The 16,739-nt window shown below is 62.1% G+C and overlaps 2 protein-coding genes across 8 annotated transcripts in view; both read right to left on the bottom strand.

Moving 5' to 3' along the window:
- Positions 1-6,424, bottom strand: part of BIN3 (bridging integrator 3) — a 34,117-nt gene extending 27,693 nt beyond the window's left edge. Inside the window, exon 1 of one of the 4 annotated variants that reach the window (XM_062616986.1) lies at positions 6,356-6,424. In XM_062616986.1, coding sequence (XP_062472970.1) covers positions 6,356-6,363 — 8 coding nt within the window. In that variant the 5' untranslated portion in view covers positions 6,364-6,424. Of the gene's footprint in view, positions 1-617; positions 798-6,355 lie in introns of those variants that run through there. The other 3 variants (XM_062616988.1, XM_062616987.1, XM_062616985.1) reach the window with 3 other exon arrangements.
- Positions 6,425-9,918: 3,494 nt separating this feature from the next.
- Positions 9,919-14,358, bottom strand: EGR3 (early growth response 3). Of its 4 annotated transcripts, XR_009964442.1 has the most exons (3): positions 13,841-14,358; positions 11,622-12,979; positions 9,919-11,527 (listed from the first exon to the last, which is right to left on the bottom strand). XR_009964442.1 is itself a non-coding variant. In XM_062616989.1 (2 exons), exons 1-2 carry the CDS (start codon positions 13,992-13,994, stop codon positions 11,937-11,939), a joined length of 1,197 nt encoding a protein of 398 aa, XP_062472973.1. In that variant the 5' UTR covers positions 13,995-14,358; the 3' UTR covers positions 9,919-11,936. The 4 variants fall into 4 exon arrangements, 3 of the variants coding, with proteins under 3 accessions (XP_062472973.1, XP_062472975.1, XP_062472974.1); XM_062616989.1 differs by having other exon boundaries at positions 9,919-12,979; XM_062616991.1 differs by lacking the exon at positions 13,841-14,358 and adding an exon at positions 13,590-13,729 and having other exon boundaries at positions 9,919-12,979.
- Positions 14,359-16,739: the final 2,381 nt, after the last annotated feature.

Here is a 16,739-nt window from a genome sequence, read left to right on the forward strand (position 1 = left end):
CCTCTCCATGAGGCCCAGCCTGCAGAACACGGGGGACACAGCAACAACTGCATGCTTTGAACACTGAGCTGCTGGGGGGGTTTATTCTGCTTAGGAGATGTGATGGGGATAAAGCAAACACGTTGGGGAGCAATGGGTTGGTGTCCTTCTCCATGGGCTCCCGGTTACGCCCGCTCCTGCTGCACCGAAGCAATCCAGAACTGGTGCGTTCCTTTCCTGCTCTCTCGTTTCTGCTGAGCGAGAGAAAGCTGGGGCTGTGTTTGGGGTGTGAAATCCCTTGAAATCCTGTTCCTGAAGAGCGCAAGCTGAGTCACAGCCGGAGCCTTCCCACCCCGTCCTCCCCGCCACACCGCAGGGCTGCAGGAGCATCCCGGCCCCGAGCCCCATCCCAGCGAGGTCACCGGGAGCTTGGGAAGGTAGTGGGGTTCAGCTGGGAAGGAGGAGGGAGAATGACTGCAGGGAAGGGGTGGGAAGAGCTTAAAGTAGGGAAAAAAGTGTGGGTGGAGAGAATCCTGCTAGCTTCTACTGAGGGATGCTCAGGAACCCCAGGGAGGGGAAGGTGGGAGAAGCTGTGGCCAATTCTCTCTGAAGTTTCCCCAGCAATGCCATATATTTACTTGGCTTTTCCATGTGCAAACCCAGGGCCACACACACCAAAGCAGCTCATTCTCCTCTGGATGCACAGGAGAGTTGCAGGCAGGGGAGGGAATACAGCTCAATGAGGTCCGCAGGGAGCCAGAGTTTCAAACATTGAGCTCCCACTCCTACTCTCCACCAGTCCCCTGAAAGGAAGGCTCAGAGGAATTGCCAGCATGAATCAGACCAAATCACTGCTAATTTAGGGAGATGATGGTCCCTTTGGACCATGCAGGACATCAAACCCTGGCATCAGCCCCAGACAGCGCTCGGAACGTGCACTGGGGATAAACTCTTGGTGGATGCCACCCATTACCCGGAAGGCCCTTCCATCTGAACATCACCTTGCAACCCCTAATCAAGTCCCAGAAGATCCCTCACATTCCCTGGGGATGCTGCAGATCCAGGGGCTGGGGAGGGAGGGAGGGAAGGAAGGATGGACAAGGAGCACGCAAGGGAAGGGGAAGGGAGAACTGAATGTGCTTGCTCACACTGTGGTTTGGAGGTTGGTTACAGAGGAAAAACAATGCCCAGACACCATCACAATCCGCCGCACACAGGGACCCACAAGCCCCAGTGTGGTACGAACCGGTGGCACCGGTACCACCACTGTCACACCAGCAACTCAATCCACGGTTAGCCAGAAGTGCCCACTTCCCATGGAAAGTTTTGGGCTCTTTTTAAGCAAGCCCAGGCAGAGCAGGCACCGGAGCTCTGCACACTGCATTGCCACCTGAACCCTCAACGTTCCCTTTCTCACTGCCCTTAGCAAGTGAATGGGAGTGAGCATCTCCATGGCTGGAGCATCTCCTCTCCATCATTCCTTGTGCAGCTGCGGCTGCCCCATCCCTGGCAGTGCTCATGGCCAGGCTGGAAGGGGCTTGGAGCACCCTGCTCTAGGGGAAGGTGTCCCTGTCCGTGGCAGGGGTTGGAGCAGGATGGGCTTTACGGTCCCTTCCAACCCAGACCATTGCAGATTCTGTGATTCTATGCAGCGCTGCGCACATCCACGCCACAAAACCCAAACCTGGGCACCAGCACCACGCGTCTCACGAGTTCGGATGTCCTAAAGGCCATCAAAAGCTGCAAAGCCATGGCCACAGGGGCTGCCCTGGATCCAGCCCTTGGAGCAGCGGGATCCCAGCCCTGCCCAGGTGAGGAAGGCAGGAAGGCAGGAAGGCAGCCCCGGGTTAGCCGTGAATCCCGAGCATCGCTCCGAATTCCTCCCTGTACTACACGGTGTCCATGGCAACTGCAGGCACCATCCCACCCCGTCCCCCCCACCCTGCCTCATAGCAACGGCTCCAAACACAGCACGAAGGCAAAGGGGTGGGGGGGAAAGAAGGGAAAAAATTATTCAAACGGATCACAAACAGCTTCTGTCGAGGGAGATGCGGTGCCAAAGCCTGCTCTGGGTTCTGTGTTTGGGGGAGGCGAGAGGGGAGGTCACAGGGTGCCGAGAGGAGCAAGGAGTCCCTCAGAAACAACCCCAGCGCGCGCTCCCACCTGCATTTCAACCCCGTCCCTGGGACTTGAGGCATGAGGCCAGGCGGGGATGTCAGGGTGAGCCCCTGCAGCGGGGCAGAAGGAGCAAGGGGATGGGAACAGCCACGTCGTGGTGCCCTGGGTGAGCGCAGGGACGGGAGGCACCCTCCTCGCCGCCGGCAGCGCAGGGGTACCCGGCTCTTTGGCGCAGGGGCCGCCGGTCTCCTTGCCTCTCACAGGGAGCCGAGCATGGTGTCAGCGTTAAAGCGACTCCAGGAATCAAGTTAGAAGCCGCTCTCCCACCCATTCCAAGATGAGCACGAGAAAAAAAATATAATGATATTTTACTCACCCATCAAAAGAAAATTACTCACGCCAGGCGCGTAGGCGAGCACAATTCTGCAGGGCTGTTTTAGGCCCTGACTCTGCTACAAAAATACCCATTTTAAGTGAAGCCTGGTTGTGAAACACGGTTGGGGCTCAACCAGAACACCGGGGTTTAGCTGCTGGGGCAAAGAAGAGAAGGTGGGAAAGGGATCAGGAGAACCAAGCTAACGTGTTGATTGCAGCCCCAGGACCCAGCTCCCATCCCTCTGCTTTCATCCCGGGATGTGCAATCACATCGCATGGGTGCTGCACGTGGCTGCAGCGTGCAGGGAGGTGTTTGGGAGCGGCGTGCACCTTGCTCACTGCCCTGGTATCCACTTGCTTCATCCAACCTCATTTTACCCGGTGCTCATCTCCAGCTCCCGGTATCGTTGATACTTGGAGGAACTGGGGACACTGCCATCGACCACGTTGGGATTGGCTGGGATTTGGGCTCCATAAGAAAAATCCCATCAATATTGATTCACTGGAAAGAAAACAGTGCCTTGGGCTGTGTTTTGCATCCCACCTGCCCAACGTGGCCACAGCACAGCTCCAAAACACGGAAACCACCATGAACAAGCAATAACCCCACTCACCCGCTGCCAGGCAGCTATGCCTGCTCCTCCCCACACTCTTCCCTTGCTAGGGAAGGTGTCAATCCATCCTTCCTGAGAGGGGCAGCTCCTCTTCTTCACCTCCACCCCCAAACATCTCAAGCAAACACACTCCCATTGACTCTGCATTGTGTCTGGTACCAACCCGGGGAGTTAAACAGCGCACAACCAGTTCAAACCCTGACTTTAAACCCTTGCCAGCTCCTCAGGCCACTCAGCAAGAGCACCCTGCCAAGAGGCATATGGTTTAGCAGGCCAGCGACAGCAACCCCCCATGCAGAGCAAGGATGCTGCGGTGCAACAAACCCCCCCATGCTTCACGCTGCCTCACCACCAACATTTGCCTGACATCCTTTCTCCTGCAGTAAACAGCAGCGGTGCCCAGACCATGCCAGGAAAAACCCCTTCCTGCTTGTGAAATCACCTGGGGAAGCTGGGGAAGGGAGAACAGGAGCTCTTTGGGAGCCTGGGGATGAACTGCTGCAACACATGGGTTTATGTGGTTCCATGAGGCTTAAAATACCCTTTGGTGGTCACAAATGAGACACTTGCGGCAACAGAGGGTGTGGATGCAGTAAAGCCATCACTTCATTTCTCTTTGTTGTTTAAAAGGGAGGGATGGCCAAGGTAATCACTGGAATATTTTCCTCTCTCCTCCAAAACACATGGCCACAGGGCAGTGGGGAGGGCAGCGGGGATGAGGATGCGTTCAAGAGATCCCAATTCACAGAGCAGAAGCCGAAGGGAAGGCACCAAGCTCTGCTGAGATGCAGAAAACATCTCATCTGTCCATGCGAGGCTGTTTCCAAAACAAGCCTCCTCCTGCTCTAAATAAAGCTTAGCCTAGAAAGACAGCACTGCCTAGTTGCCTAGGTGCGGGAGTCGAGAATTTGGGGGTTTAATCCAGTCTCTGCCACCAGCTTTACTCTCTGGAGCAAAGCTTTCCTGTGCTGGTACAAGGGGTGTTGCTGTGTCCTGACACAGAGAGCCCCAGCCCACCAAGGGCAAGGGAAAGCAAAGGATTATCCACACACAATTGCACAAGGCACCCACGATCCCGAGCACAAAGCAGCCTCCTTGCCCTTCGGGGACCCCTCAAACCAGCCTTTGCAAACCACTCAGAGGCCAAACAGGGCCCGCAGGAGCTGCAGGCCAGGGCTGAGGAGGAGCCTCCGGCCTCTTGATGGGCTGCAGGAGCCTAAAGGGGGTTCAGTGGGTGCTGAGCCGGGCCCGAGGGTGCCCGTGGGCGCAGAGGGACGCACGAGACACAGGCGCGTGCCCTGACCGCTCCCGTTGTGCTGTGCAACGCTGGCTCCTTCCTCACCCATGGCCGCGTCCTGCTCTGACCCTTGCACCCTGGCACAATGGGTGCAGGCTCCCAGCACACGTCACCCCAGGCCTGCTCCCGCTGAACTCCGGCTTCTCCCGGTGAATGGGGCCATTGATGCAGGGCGGGAGCTGCAGCCAAGAGCGCTGCTGGCAGGGGGACTGCGTCCGGGCCACACTGCGGGGTCCCAGCCCCGCGCGTCAGCGCAGCCACGGCACCCCCAGGGACTGACGCTGCCCGAGAAGAAAGGGGCTCAGATCCCAGTGAATTCCCCTCCTCCAGCACTGACCTTTCCTTCCTCCCCGCCAGCTGCGGCAGAGCCACCCAATCGCTCAGCAAAAGCCACAGGCAACGGTCCCCAGGCCTGGTGTGGCCGAGGGACACCGGGAAGTGTTGATGATCTGGGTAACACCTGATGAATGGGGAATAATTCTCACCCCCATTCCTCCTGGGAAGGCAATGTTCCCCTCTCATGTATGGGCCCCGCAGCTGCTCCTGGGCCAGGAGAGCGGAGCCGCTCTCATCCCATCTACCCTGGATCTTACTGGGGAGCCAGGGCAAAAGGCAGCTCCAAGCCCCTCATTGACCAACACTTCCTCCAGCCACAGCTGCTCCAGGGTGGGTAAAGCAGAACCACAGGAACCTGGTGGAGAACGGTGGCTTTTTAACCAAAAGGCTCCATTTTATCAGTCCCATGTGTGGGGTTGCAGAAACACAGAACCAACCAGGCTGGAAAAGGCCTCATCCAGTCCAAACCTTACCCCAGCACTGCCAATGCCACCCCTAACCCATGGCACTGAGGCCTCGTCTCCACGGGGTGTGAACACCTGCAGGGACAGTGACTGCAGCCCTGCCCTGGGCAGCCTGTTCCAATGGGGCAGGAATTGTTCCTCAGCTCCATCTGAACCTGCCCTGGTGCAGCTTGAGCCCGGTTCCTCTTGCTGAAATATTCCCAACCACAGCTCCCCTTGCTCCCAACCCTCAAATCGCCTTTAACTCCCGCCCCGGTGGACTCAACTGGAGACCTTCAGGGAACCAGAAGCCCCCTTTCTCCTTACCCCACCACATCCCTCACGTCCCATCCCGGTGCTGGTTCTATGGGGCTCTCCAGGGACGAGGAATCAGGCTCCTGGGATTCATTTCTAACACTCGTTTAAGAAAGCAGCGGGGAAGAGGCCCAAGAGCAGCAACCAAAGGCCCGAGCCTGCTTCAAACACACGCAGGACCCATTGCATTGACAACAACCAAGCTTTACTTCCTCAGACCCGGGCGGGTTCACATCGCTCCGGAGCCGCGGGGCCCTCTGGAGATCCCCCAGCGCCAGCCCCGCCAGGGCAGTGCGCACAGGAACGCGTCCGTGGTGGGTCTGGGACGGCCCCAGAGGGGGAGACCCCATCACCCCCCATGCACACACACACACACCGGGCAGCCTGTGCCAAGGCTCCGCCGCCCTCATGCGAGAGCACACTTGTTCTGTCCGGGTCACGGCCGCGGCTCCTCGGCCTGCCCCGTGCTCCCGGCGCCTCCACGGGGCTCGGCTCTGCTCCGCCCGGGCAGGGTCCCCGCTCCGGCTGCCCCGTGCGGGCCCAGCTCCCGCAGCCTCTCCTCAAAGCGACGCTGCAGACCCCGGAGCACGGCCCCGGCCCGAGCCTCCCTGCCCGCCGGTGCGGAGCGGGGCTCGGGGCTCAGCGCCCACCGGACACCCGCACACCGCGGCCCGGCCCGACAACACCGGGCCCGCCGGCGCCAGGCCCCGGCCTAGCGGGCCCAGCACCGCAGCGGCGACGGCGAGGGCCGGGCCGGGCCCCCCCAGCGGTGCCGGGAGCAGGAGGGGGGGGCCCGGTGCGGTGCGGAGCGGAGCGGGACGGGGAGGGGCGGGGGGCGGCCGGGCCGGGCCGGGCCGGGGCTTGGGGCCCGCACTCACCAGCTCATGGCTCCCCTCGCCGAGCGACCGGAAGTGCCGCTCGCCTCCGCCCCGCCCCTTCCGGCAGCGCCGCCACTGGGCGGGAGGAACACGGGAGGGTGATGTCGGGACGGGGCGTGACGTCACGGGGCAGAGGGGAGCGGGGAAACGGGGAGGAAATGGGTGAGAACGGTGGGAAACGGTGAAAACCGGTGGGAAACGGGGAGAAAATGGGTGAAAACGGTGGAAAACGGTGAAAACGGGGAGAAAATGGGTGAAAACGGTGGAGAACGGTGGAAACGGTGGAAAACGGGGAGAAAATGGGTGAAAACGGTGGAAAACGGTGAAAAACGGTGAAAAACGGTGGAAAACGGTGCAAAGCCCCTGGGAACGGGGGTGGCATCAAAGCAGCGGGACGGGGAGCGCCCTGGAGCGCGGGGTGGGCAGGAGCACCCCGGGGTGGGAAGAGGGGACCAGAGCATCCTAATGCAGGCAGGGGCACGGGAAGGGGGTGCCCAGGAGCACCCTGCGATGGGCAGGGGCGCAGGGAAGGGGGTGCTCAGGAGCACCCCAAGGTGGGTGCAGGATGGGGGGGACAGGGGTGCCCCAGCTGGGCAGACCCAAGGCAGTGGAGCAGGGACGTGCAGTGCTTTCAGAGGGGCAGCAGCACCCAGGTTTGGGGAGAACCCCCCAATCCCCATCCTCAGGAGGCCGGGCACCTGTGACCAAACCCCCCCCATGTCCTCAGCACCGGCCCCATCAGCCACCACCCTGGGGTGAAGGAAAGCACCCCCAGGGCTCTGGGTGCCCTCGGAGCCCCCATTGCCACCCACAGTGTGGTGCCAGCACGTGCAGCTGCACGGGACCCAGGGAGGAGGCCCGGGATGGGTGCCAGGGGTGGTTTATCCATGAGCAGGTGGAGGTAAACAGCAGTGATTACAGCCAGGGAGGATGATGCTAAACTGGGAAGGTGCCACCGACACCGGTGAGGACAGGGATAAGCCAGAAAGGAGCAGGAGAGGGGGGACAGGGCTGGGTGGGCACCCAGGGGATGGTGTCCATGGACCCCCAGCACACAGGAGAAGGAGCCAGGGTGGTGGAGAGAGGAGGTTGAAGGTGGCACAAAGGAATCAGTTTGGGGGTGCTGATGGATGGGGGTTGGAGCAAACCCCAAGGTGAGGCAGCCGGGAGGACCCCACCGCATCCCGGCAGAGGTGTGGGGAGGAAGAGGAGGGATGGAGCGAGGCTGGTGCCAGGGTGGGTTTGCTGGTGGACACGGTGCTGGTCCTGGCTGCCGTTCCCACCGTGATGGCCCACGTTGGTGCAGGGGATGCAGTGAGGAAGAGCTGGGACAGGCGGGTCCTGGGTGTCCCGATGGCTGTGGGGCTCAGGGAGCACATCTCATAGATGCCAGGGATTCTCCTCCAAAACTCAGCCGCGAGCAGAGGTCAGAGCTGCCGCCTTGGCCGGGAACGTGGGGACGGATCCGTACAGCAGGGGGATGGGGCAGGAAATCCAGAAACCATCCAGGCCTTCCACAGAAGCCATCTCCTGCCAGGGAGGAGCTGAGGAGATCAGGGAGGGATCCCACCAACGTCTGTGGCACCGGCATCTCCCGAGTGCGTGCCGGGAGCGCCTGGGTTCAGGTCCTCGTTGCTCCCAGCGCTGGGGACGGGCTCTCAGCTCTCAGTGCTCCTCCTTGCAGCAGATCCCATCCCGTGGAGCGCTCCTGGGTGTCCACATCCGCGGGGAGGAGCGAGGTGCTGCCATGGAGGGGGCAGAAGCAGCGGGGGTCCGGAGCTGTGCCACTGCAGCCCCTTCCCTCCTCCCCAGAGCGCAGGGAGCCCGCAGCCGGGATGCAGAGTGCCGTGTTTCCGTAGCAACCAGCGGGTTTCGTGCGAGGTGCCGCACGCTCTCGCCACGCGTTTCGCCACCCAAGGGTGCTCCTCACCTTCCTGCTCCGTGCAAGGGACAGCCGAGTGGCAGAGCTGGTCCGCAGTGTGGCACCGGGGCCGGGACACCCCATTCACACCCAGTGGGCTCCTTCCCTGCTCCTTATCACAGTGAAGGAGCCCAAAGTGTTGGAGCAAGCATCGCCGTGGCACAGCGATGGGGGTGATGTGGTCTTTGCTGTGCCACCGCCTGCCCCGTGCCCAGCATCTCCAATGTCCTCCAGCACAAGGCACCAGTGGAGATGGGCACAACCACCACCACCGTCACAGCACCCATGGGTGATGCTGGAGGCCGTGGTGGCTCTCCCCACACCATCACCTGCATGCGCCCTGGCTCCAGCTCCTGCACATCCACTTGGCTTGTCCGAGCCATGCAACGGGACAGAGCAGAGACTGGTGGCTCCAAAACCAACACAACCCCTGGGTGCTGAGGGATGCTCAGAGCACCAAGGGAAGGGCAGCCCTGGCTCACGCTGAGCCCGCGCCTGGTCCAGGGGCTGATCCAGCCTCGTCTCAATGGTCAACAAAAGGCTCAACCACCCAGGAATCCACTCTGGGACACAGGAGCCCACCCAGAGCAGCACCCATGAGCCCCAGCACCACAAGGTGCCATTGCTGGATGAGCCAGGCGTGCTCCCAGGTTCTCCATGACATTAAAGCTTCTCCAAGCCCCGCGAAACCCCGGGAGCAGCGGCTCCTCCGGGGCCTGCCCGCCGGTGTGAATCAAAGGCAGGAAGCTGGACAGTGGTGCCAGTGCCTCCACAGCCCGGGAATGCCGGGAAAGCCCGCGGTGCCGACGCTGGATGCCAGCAGTCCCTAGGGAATGGGGTGCTTCCAACACAACAGAGCCTGTGCGGCCGAAAGGACCCTCCGCGTCCTCCAGCACATTCCCAACTCCAGGAGAACCAGGGCTTCCTGGGGAAGGATTCAACCACCCGTGCGCCCGCTCCACGTATCCATCGCCTCATCCTTGCTTCTTCTCCCACCCGTCCCTCGTGCCCGTACACGCGCTGGCGCTGGAGGGATCCGGTGGTTATTTATAACCGGAGCGGCCTGGCCCGGCCCCATTCCCGTGGCGGCTCTGCAGCGGGGCGCTGGGGCGGCGGTACCGGGAGCGATCCTCTTTCGCCCACCGTTATCCGACGGATGCGGCGCGCCGGCAAAACGGTGCCGGGATCGAGGCGGCGGCGGTGGCGTTGGCGGCGCGACAAGGGGCAGGAATAAGACGCAAGGTCAAGGGCAACTCAAGGACACGGAGGATTTGGGGGTCCCGTGGGACAAGGGGGGGATGTGAGGATGGAGCCGGTCGCCTTCGGGGTCACCCAGTGTCCTGGAATGGCGGAGTCACGGCGGCGTCCTGCGGATAGAACTGAAGGAGAAGGGGGGGCTGAGAGAAGGTTGGGTTGGTGCAGAATCAATCATATCAAAAAGAACCCAGAAAATACAACACTGAAGGGGGGGGGGGGAAGCACAAACAGGCTCCAAAGTCACCCATAAAGCAGCACAGCAGCCCCAGTCTGCCCGTCCCAAGTCACTTTAAGACCCCCTGCCAGAGGAGAAACTTCTTCCTGCTCTTTCCAAACCAATCTCCATCCTTTCTGAGCAAAGTAAAATAAAGATCTTGACTCCGGCTTTTGATTGTCAGCAAACACAATATATTTACTGCATTAGCATTTGCTCACAGTGCAAATGGTACAACAATACATCAGTTCCAGGGTCGGAGTCGGATTTTGTTTCCCTTAAAAACGCTGTGTGCATCGACGAGCATCTTCGCGTGACGACATGACAAAGGAGCAAATGAAATGTGTGTGAAAATTATCACCTTTTCACGATATCAAGCATCATTTTTTTGCCTTTGAACCTTAGTATAAGGTACTATAAATCCAAGAAATAAAAACATCCACAAAATATATTACATCTGGTGTGATTTTTTTTGTCTTTTTTTCCTCCTTTTTTTTTTTTATGTGGGTTTTTTTGTGTTTTTTTTTTTTCTCTGAGTACTCAACTTTATACAAAAGTCTCTCAAAAAATATCATTCCCTTTAGGTTTGTGTGGCGAAACCTGATTGTGGTCGGTGTGGTTTTATAATGTAGTTCCTCTCCGTTCACGGCTGCGTTCTCTCCCTTCGCTTTATTTCCTATACCTCTAGAATGTGGCGTGTGTGTGTGTGTGTGTGTGTGGTTTATTTTTCACATGCAGACATCAAACCTGGATAGCACGACCTTTTGGCAACAAAGAGTAGTATTTTTTATAGCTTTTTTTCAAAGTCATTATTCTTAATTCTTAATGAATCCTTATTTTTGCTTCTTTTAGCTTAAATGTCTGAGCACAGATTGATTAAAACAAAAGAAGAAAAAAATCAGAGCAGTCATGCAATGACATGCACATACCAGAAGGAGAAAGGAAAAGAAAAATGGGAAATAAGAGGACTAATTGATTATTTTGCCTCCTCCGGACTCGGTTGGCTTTAAAGTGACCAAATAAAAGCAACGTTTCCAGAGCTCACATTATCAAAAGTAGGCGGTAAAATCCTGGGGTGGGTTTTGGGGTTATTTTGAGGCGTTTCTGGACAGAATTTCCCTTCTGATGAAAAAGAAATAATAATAATAATAATAATACAAAATGAAAAGGGGGAGGGGAAATAATAAACCAACAAACCCAAAAGCTGCTGCCGGGACGTTGCTCCCCGCCGGGGGACCCGCAGCCCCCCCCCGCCCCGCCAGCCCCGCTTACCTCCGATGGGAGCCGGTGCTTGGGAACAGGGAGAGGGGGACCGGGGAGAGGGCCGGGGGGCAGAGGGGAGCCGGGGGGGCTCCGTCCATCCATCCCCGCCCGGCCGCGGGAGCTGCGGCTCGGGTCCAAGGAGGGCCCGATCCTGCCCAGCCCGGCCCCGGGGATGCGGCAACCGGGGATCCAGGTCAGCCGGGATCCCTCGGGATATGGAAGCCGGGCAGCCCGGACCAGGGCCGAGCGAAGGGTGGGTGGGCTGGACCCGGGACATGCGGGATCCGGGAGGTGCGGGATCCAGATGGACTGGACCAGGGAGGTGCGGGATCCAGGCAGGCTGGACCCGGGAGGTGCGGGATCCAGGCAGGCTGGACCCGGGAGGTGCAGGATCCAGGCAGGCTGGACCCGGGAGGTGCGGGATCCAGGCAGGCTGGACCCGGGAGGTGCGGGATCCAGGCAGGCTGGACCCGGGAGGTGCGGGATCCGGGAGGTGAGGGATCCAGATGGACTGGACCTGGGAGGTGTGGGATCCGGGAGGTGCGGGATCCAGATGGACTGGACCCAGGAGATGCAGGATCCAGGAGGTGCAGGATCCAGATGGACTGGACCCGGGAGATGCGGGATCTGGGAGAGCTGGGTCTGGGCAATCCGGGTGTGGGTAATCCGGGTGCGGGCAGTGCGGGATCTGAGCACCGGGGTGCGGGCAGCAGGGATCCGGGTGCGGACATTCCGGGATCTAGGCAGTGCAGGGTCCTGTCGATCCAAGTGCAGGCAGGATCCGGGTGCGGACAGCCTGGACCCGGTCAATCCGGGTGCGGGTGGCGCGGAGCCGCACAGCACAACCCCCCGGCACCCTAAACCTGGGCGACGAGGCCGCTGCGGAGAGAAGAGGGGGTGCCACCAAACTGCTCCCCACGGTCCCTTCAAGCGCACGTGGTGACAGCGGGAGCGAGGGCGACGGGGGGCGAGGAGGTGGCGGCAGCGGTGGCGGGGGGCACGGCGGGGGGCTGCCCGCCCGAGCCCTTGTCGGTCTTCTTCTCCTTCTGCTTGAGGTGGATCTTGGCGTGCCGCTTGCGCTCGTCGGAGCGGGCGAACTTGCGCCCGCAGAACTCGCAGGCGAAGGGCTTCTCGCCGGTGTGGGTGCGGATGTGGGTGGTGAGGTGGTCGCTGCGGCTGAAGCTCCGCATGCAGATGCGGCACTGGAAGGGTTTGTGGCCCGTGTGGATGCGGAGGTGCCGGGTGAGCTCGTCGGAGCGGGAGAAGCGGCGGTCGCAACCCTCGGCGGGGCAGGCGTGGGGCCGCTCGTGGAGCGGCGTCTTGCTGGGCCGGTTGGGATACTTGCGGGGTCGGATGGGCTTGAGGGTGAGGGGTGGCTGCGGTAGCCCCCCGAAACCCGGGTGGATCTGCTTGTCCTTGAAGGCCTTGATGGTCTCCAGCGGGGTGATGGGGGGCGGGTTGACGCGGATGGGGTCCAAGCTCTGGAAGGGTTTGTGCTCCGTGATGGTGCCCATGTCGTTGGGGTGGTGGTAGAGGTTATAGTCTGGGATCATGGGGAAGAGGTTGCTGTCCAAGGCGGGTTTGGCCGCCTGGTAATCCTGGGGGGAGTAGGTGAGGCCGGGGTTGCTTTGAGGGTCGTGGAAGGAGACGGGCTCCGGGTAGAGGTCACTGCAGGAGGAGTAGGGCGGCAGCGCGGGGTACATCTGGTCCACCTCGCCCTGCGGAGGCCCCATGCTGCCCGCCGAGCTCTGCGTGCTGGTGAGCGCGCCCGAGGACGGCGGCACCCCCAGGATGCCGGCGCTCATCAGGCTGATGATGTTGTCCTGGCACCAGTTGGAGGGCGAGTCGAAAGCGAATTTCCCCAGGTAGGTGACAGTCTTGTTGCCCGGGGCCGGTTGAAAAGTGCCCGAATAAGAGGACAATTCCTGGCCGGCTTTTTCGTTCGCTAAACCAATGTCCATAACATTATCTGCAAAGTGCGAGAGAAACGGGGCAGGGTGAGCCGGGAGGGCCGAGACGCCGCGGGGGGATGCACCGGGGATGCACGGGGCCCGCTCCTTCCTTCCCTTCGCCGCTCCCCGCATCCCCCGGCGCTGGCTGCCGGAGCCGGGCTGCCGAGGCGGGGGGGGGGGGTCCCCACCGGTGGGACCCCGAGGTACCTGCGCCTACAGGTAGGCTTCCTCCCCGTCCAGCCCCGGCAGCGCCGGGCGCTCCGCGGAGCCGGTTGCGGCCGCCAGCGCCGTTACCGACTCGCAGCCTTCCCTGCGCCCATCCCCGGAGAAACACGAGCTGGGGGGGGGGATGTTTAGCCCCGTGGGGCTCCGCGTGGGAGCAGGGACCCCCCCGCCCCAACCCCGCACCCCGGGAAAGCCGATGCCGCGTCCCGCGAAGCCCACGCTGCTGCGGGCTCGGGGAGGGGGAACGGGCACGGCCACGCGTGTCCGCGGTGCCTCCGCATCCCGGAGGATCCCGGTGCGGGCGGCTGAGCCCCTCCGCGCTGCGGGGCTCCGGCTTTCCCCCTTCCACCCCCCTCCCCGCTCCCCGTGTCCTCCTCCTCCCCACGGAACCCGGCCCCGTACCTGCGGCGGCGGCTCGGCAGCAGCTCGGCGGAGCCCTGCAGCGATCGCGCCGAGCCACGGCGAGGAAAGGGGTGGGTGGGTGCGGGGGGGGGGACGCTCCCCAGCCCCAGCGCTTCCCTTCTTCCCTTCCCTCCGAGGCTCCATGACACCCTTCCCATAGCGTCCTCCTCCTCGCCCCACCGCTCCCCCCCCTTCTTCTTCTTCTTCTTCTTCTTCTCCCCATTTCCCCCCCCCCCCCCTTTTTCTTTTACCTGCAGCCATCTGGTTGTAGTGAGCCACCGAGTCGCTGCTGCTGGAGAAGATATTCAAAGAGTTGGGGATCTCCTCTGGGTACAGATTGTCAGGCAATTGGTTCATCAAAGTGTTCATGGTCCCCGGCAGCTTCTCCAGTAGTTTGCCTGTCATAGCACTGGAGGAAAAGGCTGGATCAACGTGGCTCCGAGCTCAGCTCCCGAGGAAACAACATCCGAGTGGCAAATCCGTGCGAGGGGAATCATGCGAGAGAAAAAGTTGGGGGGGGGGGGGGGGGGTGGGGGTGGGGGGGCGGAGGAGGAGGGGGTGCGGGGGGGGGTGGTGTGCGGTGCTCCGTGGGTCCCTGGTGGTGTTTCCTCGACGGGGGGGGTCTGGCTGGCAGATGTTGGTTGTAGAAGCGGGTGGGAGGATTTAACCCCTCCTCTCCTCTCCTCTCCCCCCCCCGTTCCCTCCCTCCCTCCCTCCCTCGGCTCCGTTCGCAGGTTCCCTCCGCTGCCGCCCGAATGCTCCGCCGGGGACTCCGCAGCCCATTTATCCGGGCGGCGGGAGCGCTCCGTGACGTAGCTGCCCATATATGGACAGACAAAGCCGAGCCGAGGCCGAGACGTCACAATGGAAGCTCCGCACAATGGAACATTAGAAAGCAGGAAGCGGGGCCGGCGCGCGCGGGGACGGGCAACGGGGAGAGCGGTACCGGACACACCGGGCAGCGGGTACCGGACACACCGGGCAACCTGCACCGGGCACCGAGTACTGGGCAACCCGCACCGGGAACCGGATACCGGACACACCGGGCAACTTGCACCGGGCAACTTGTACCGGGCAACTGCACCGGACACGCCGGGCACCGGGCAGCTCGTACCGGGCAGTGGGCACCGGGCAACCTGCACCGGGCACCGGGTACTGGACAACGGGCAACTTGCACTGGGTACCGGGCAATCTGCACCGGGCAACCTGCACAGGGCACCAGGCACCGGCCGCGGGTCTCCCCCTGCACCCTCACATCCCACCGGGCGTGCGGTGCCGTGTCCCGGGAGGGCGCGGGGTGCTGTGAGCCCCGGGGATGCTCAGGGCGAGGCTCTGACCTGGAGACTTCATAGCCCCCGCCTCGTCCTCCTCCGCTCCATGGGGAGCAGCAGCGAGGGGATGAACCGGCCACAAACCGCGTCCCGCAGCCCCGCGGGTGTGAGGGGGGAAACGCGGTGGGGTCGGAGCCGCAGCAGCCTGAAAACAGGCAGTGGTGACAGAGGAGGTGGCTTTGGGTGACAGAGGAGGCGGCTTTGCCCCCTCCCCGTGCCCCGGGTCCCGCGGGGATCAGTGCTTTGAATACTTTAGAACAGGTAACACTTGTTGGTCGCCTGTGATTTTAACCTCACCTCCCCCCTTTAAAAGTTTGGCACTTCCAAGGCGTCAGTAATTAGGTGGTTTCGTGCTAACTGTGCCAACTGATGCTATCTTTAAAACCCTCCGAGTTATATAGCAAATGTATGGAAAAATGCTGTGTTGCAATAGCTCCACTTACCCAATTCCTGCAGGGCCGGCTTTGCAATGGGAGCGGGATCCGCGCTACGGGAGAGCTGCGGCTGGAGGCACCGGGCACCGGCTGCGGGGTGTGGAGGGGGGCACGGGGAGGAGGAGGCCACCGGTGCCAGCAGCCTCCCGGTTTGGGGTTGGGGAGTGGCTGGGGGGTGATGTGGGGCTCGGAGGGGTGTGTGTGGGGAGGTGTACGGGGAGTGGGGGGCTGCAGTTCCCATTGTGGCCTGTTTTGAGCTTGGGGAGGGGGTGCGTGTGCTCTACTTCAACCCCCCCCATTCTCTCCAAAGGCCCCCATCAACCGCAGCCCCCCCATCCACTGCAGAGGTGCTCATCCATCGCAGGACACCGCTTTCATTAGAAGCACTCCCATTCTGTGCAGACCCCCCCATCCTGTGCACCCCCATCCTTCTCAGAGCACCCCCATCTTTCACACCCCCCCCCTCATCTTTCTCAGAGCCCCCCCCCTCCATCCTTTGCACCTTCATCACCCCCACCCTTTGCAGGGCACCCCCTCATTTCCCCCCTCTCTACTCGCACCCGTTGCATCCCTCCAGACGCATTTCCCCCCCCCTCAAACGCAGCCCACACCCCCCGCCCGTGCCCCGGCGAGGCCCGGGGGGAGCGCAACGGCGGCGGCGGAGACCGAGGTGGGGGAAAGCGGGGCGGCGGCGGGCGGGCGGCCGAGGGGAAGCACCAAACAAGGCCTGGATCCGGTCCCGCCCCCGTTGCCTTCTTTGGCGCCCGGTTCCGGCGCCCCCGGCGCTGGGGAGGTGCGGGGCGGGCGCTCAACGGGGCGCGGAGCGGGGGGACCCGCAGCCCGTACCCCCCCCCCCCCCCGGCAGCACCGCCCCGGCATTGGGGGTCCCCGCCGAGCCCCCCCCTTCCGCCGTCCCCCGCCGCTTTCCCCGTCAGCGCATTCCCACGGTCGCATCCGCGGTGCCGGGGAAGCTGCGGGTCCCCCGGCCCCAAACCAGCCCGAGCCCCCCCGCAGGCCGCGGCCGGCACCACCACCGGGGCTCCCCACCGGTCCCTCCTGTCGCTATGGGGGGGGGGGGGTGAGGGTTTGCTTGGTCTTGCTGCCACCCCAGCATCCCCATGCGTGCTAGCCCCACGTCCGGCTCATTCCCAGCCCGGTGGGTACCGGCCCCCCATGCCATGGGCAGAGGGGGACCCTTACCCCATCCCCACGTGGCATCACCCCCTGCCACCTCGGGCTGCGGGTGCAGTGATAATACCCCAACCCCAACCTGGTTCAAAGATCCTTAATCATAAAGATCTGGTTTACACAAGGAGCTGGGTTAGGAGGGAGCTTAAACCCAGCCTGTGAGAACCCAATCCCGCACGGCCACCGTCTCAGTTACT

Source organism: Pezoporus occidentalis, unplaced genomic scaffold (genome assembly GCF_034315485.1).
Source record: "Pezoporus occidentalis ecotype Australia unplaced genomic scaffold, CSIRO_AGI_Poc_V1 ctg191, whole genome shotgun sequence".
NCBI classification, from domain to species: domain Eukaryota; kingdom Metazoa; phylum Chordata; class Aves; order Psittaciformes; family Psittacidae; genus Pezoporus; species Pezoporus occidentalis.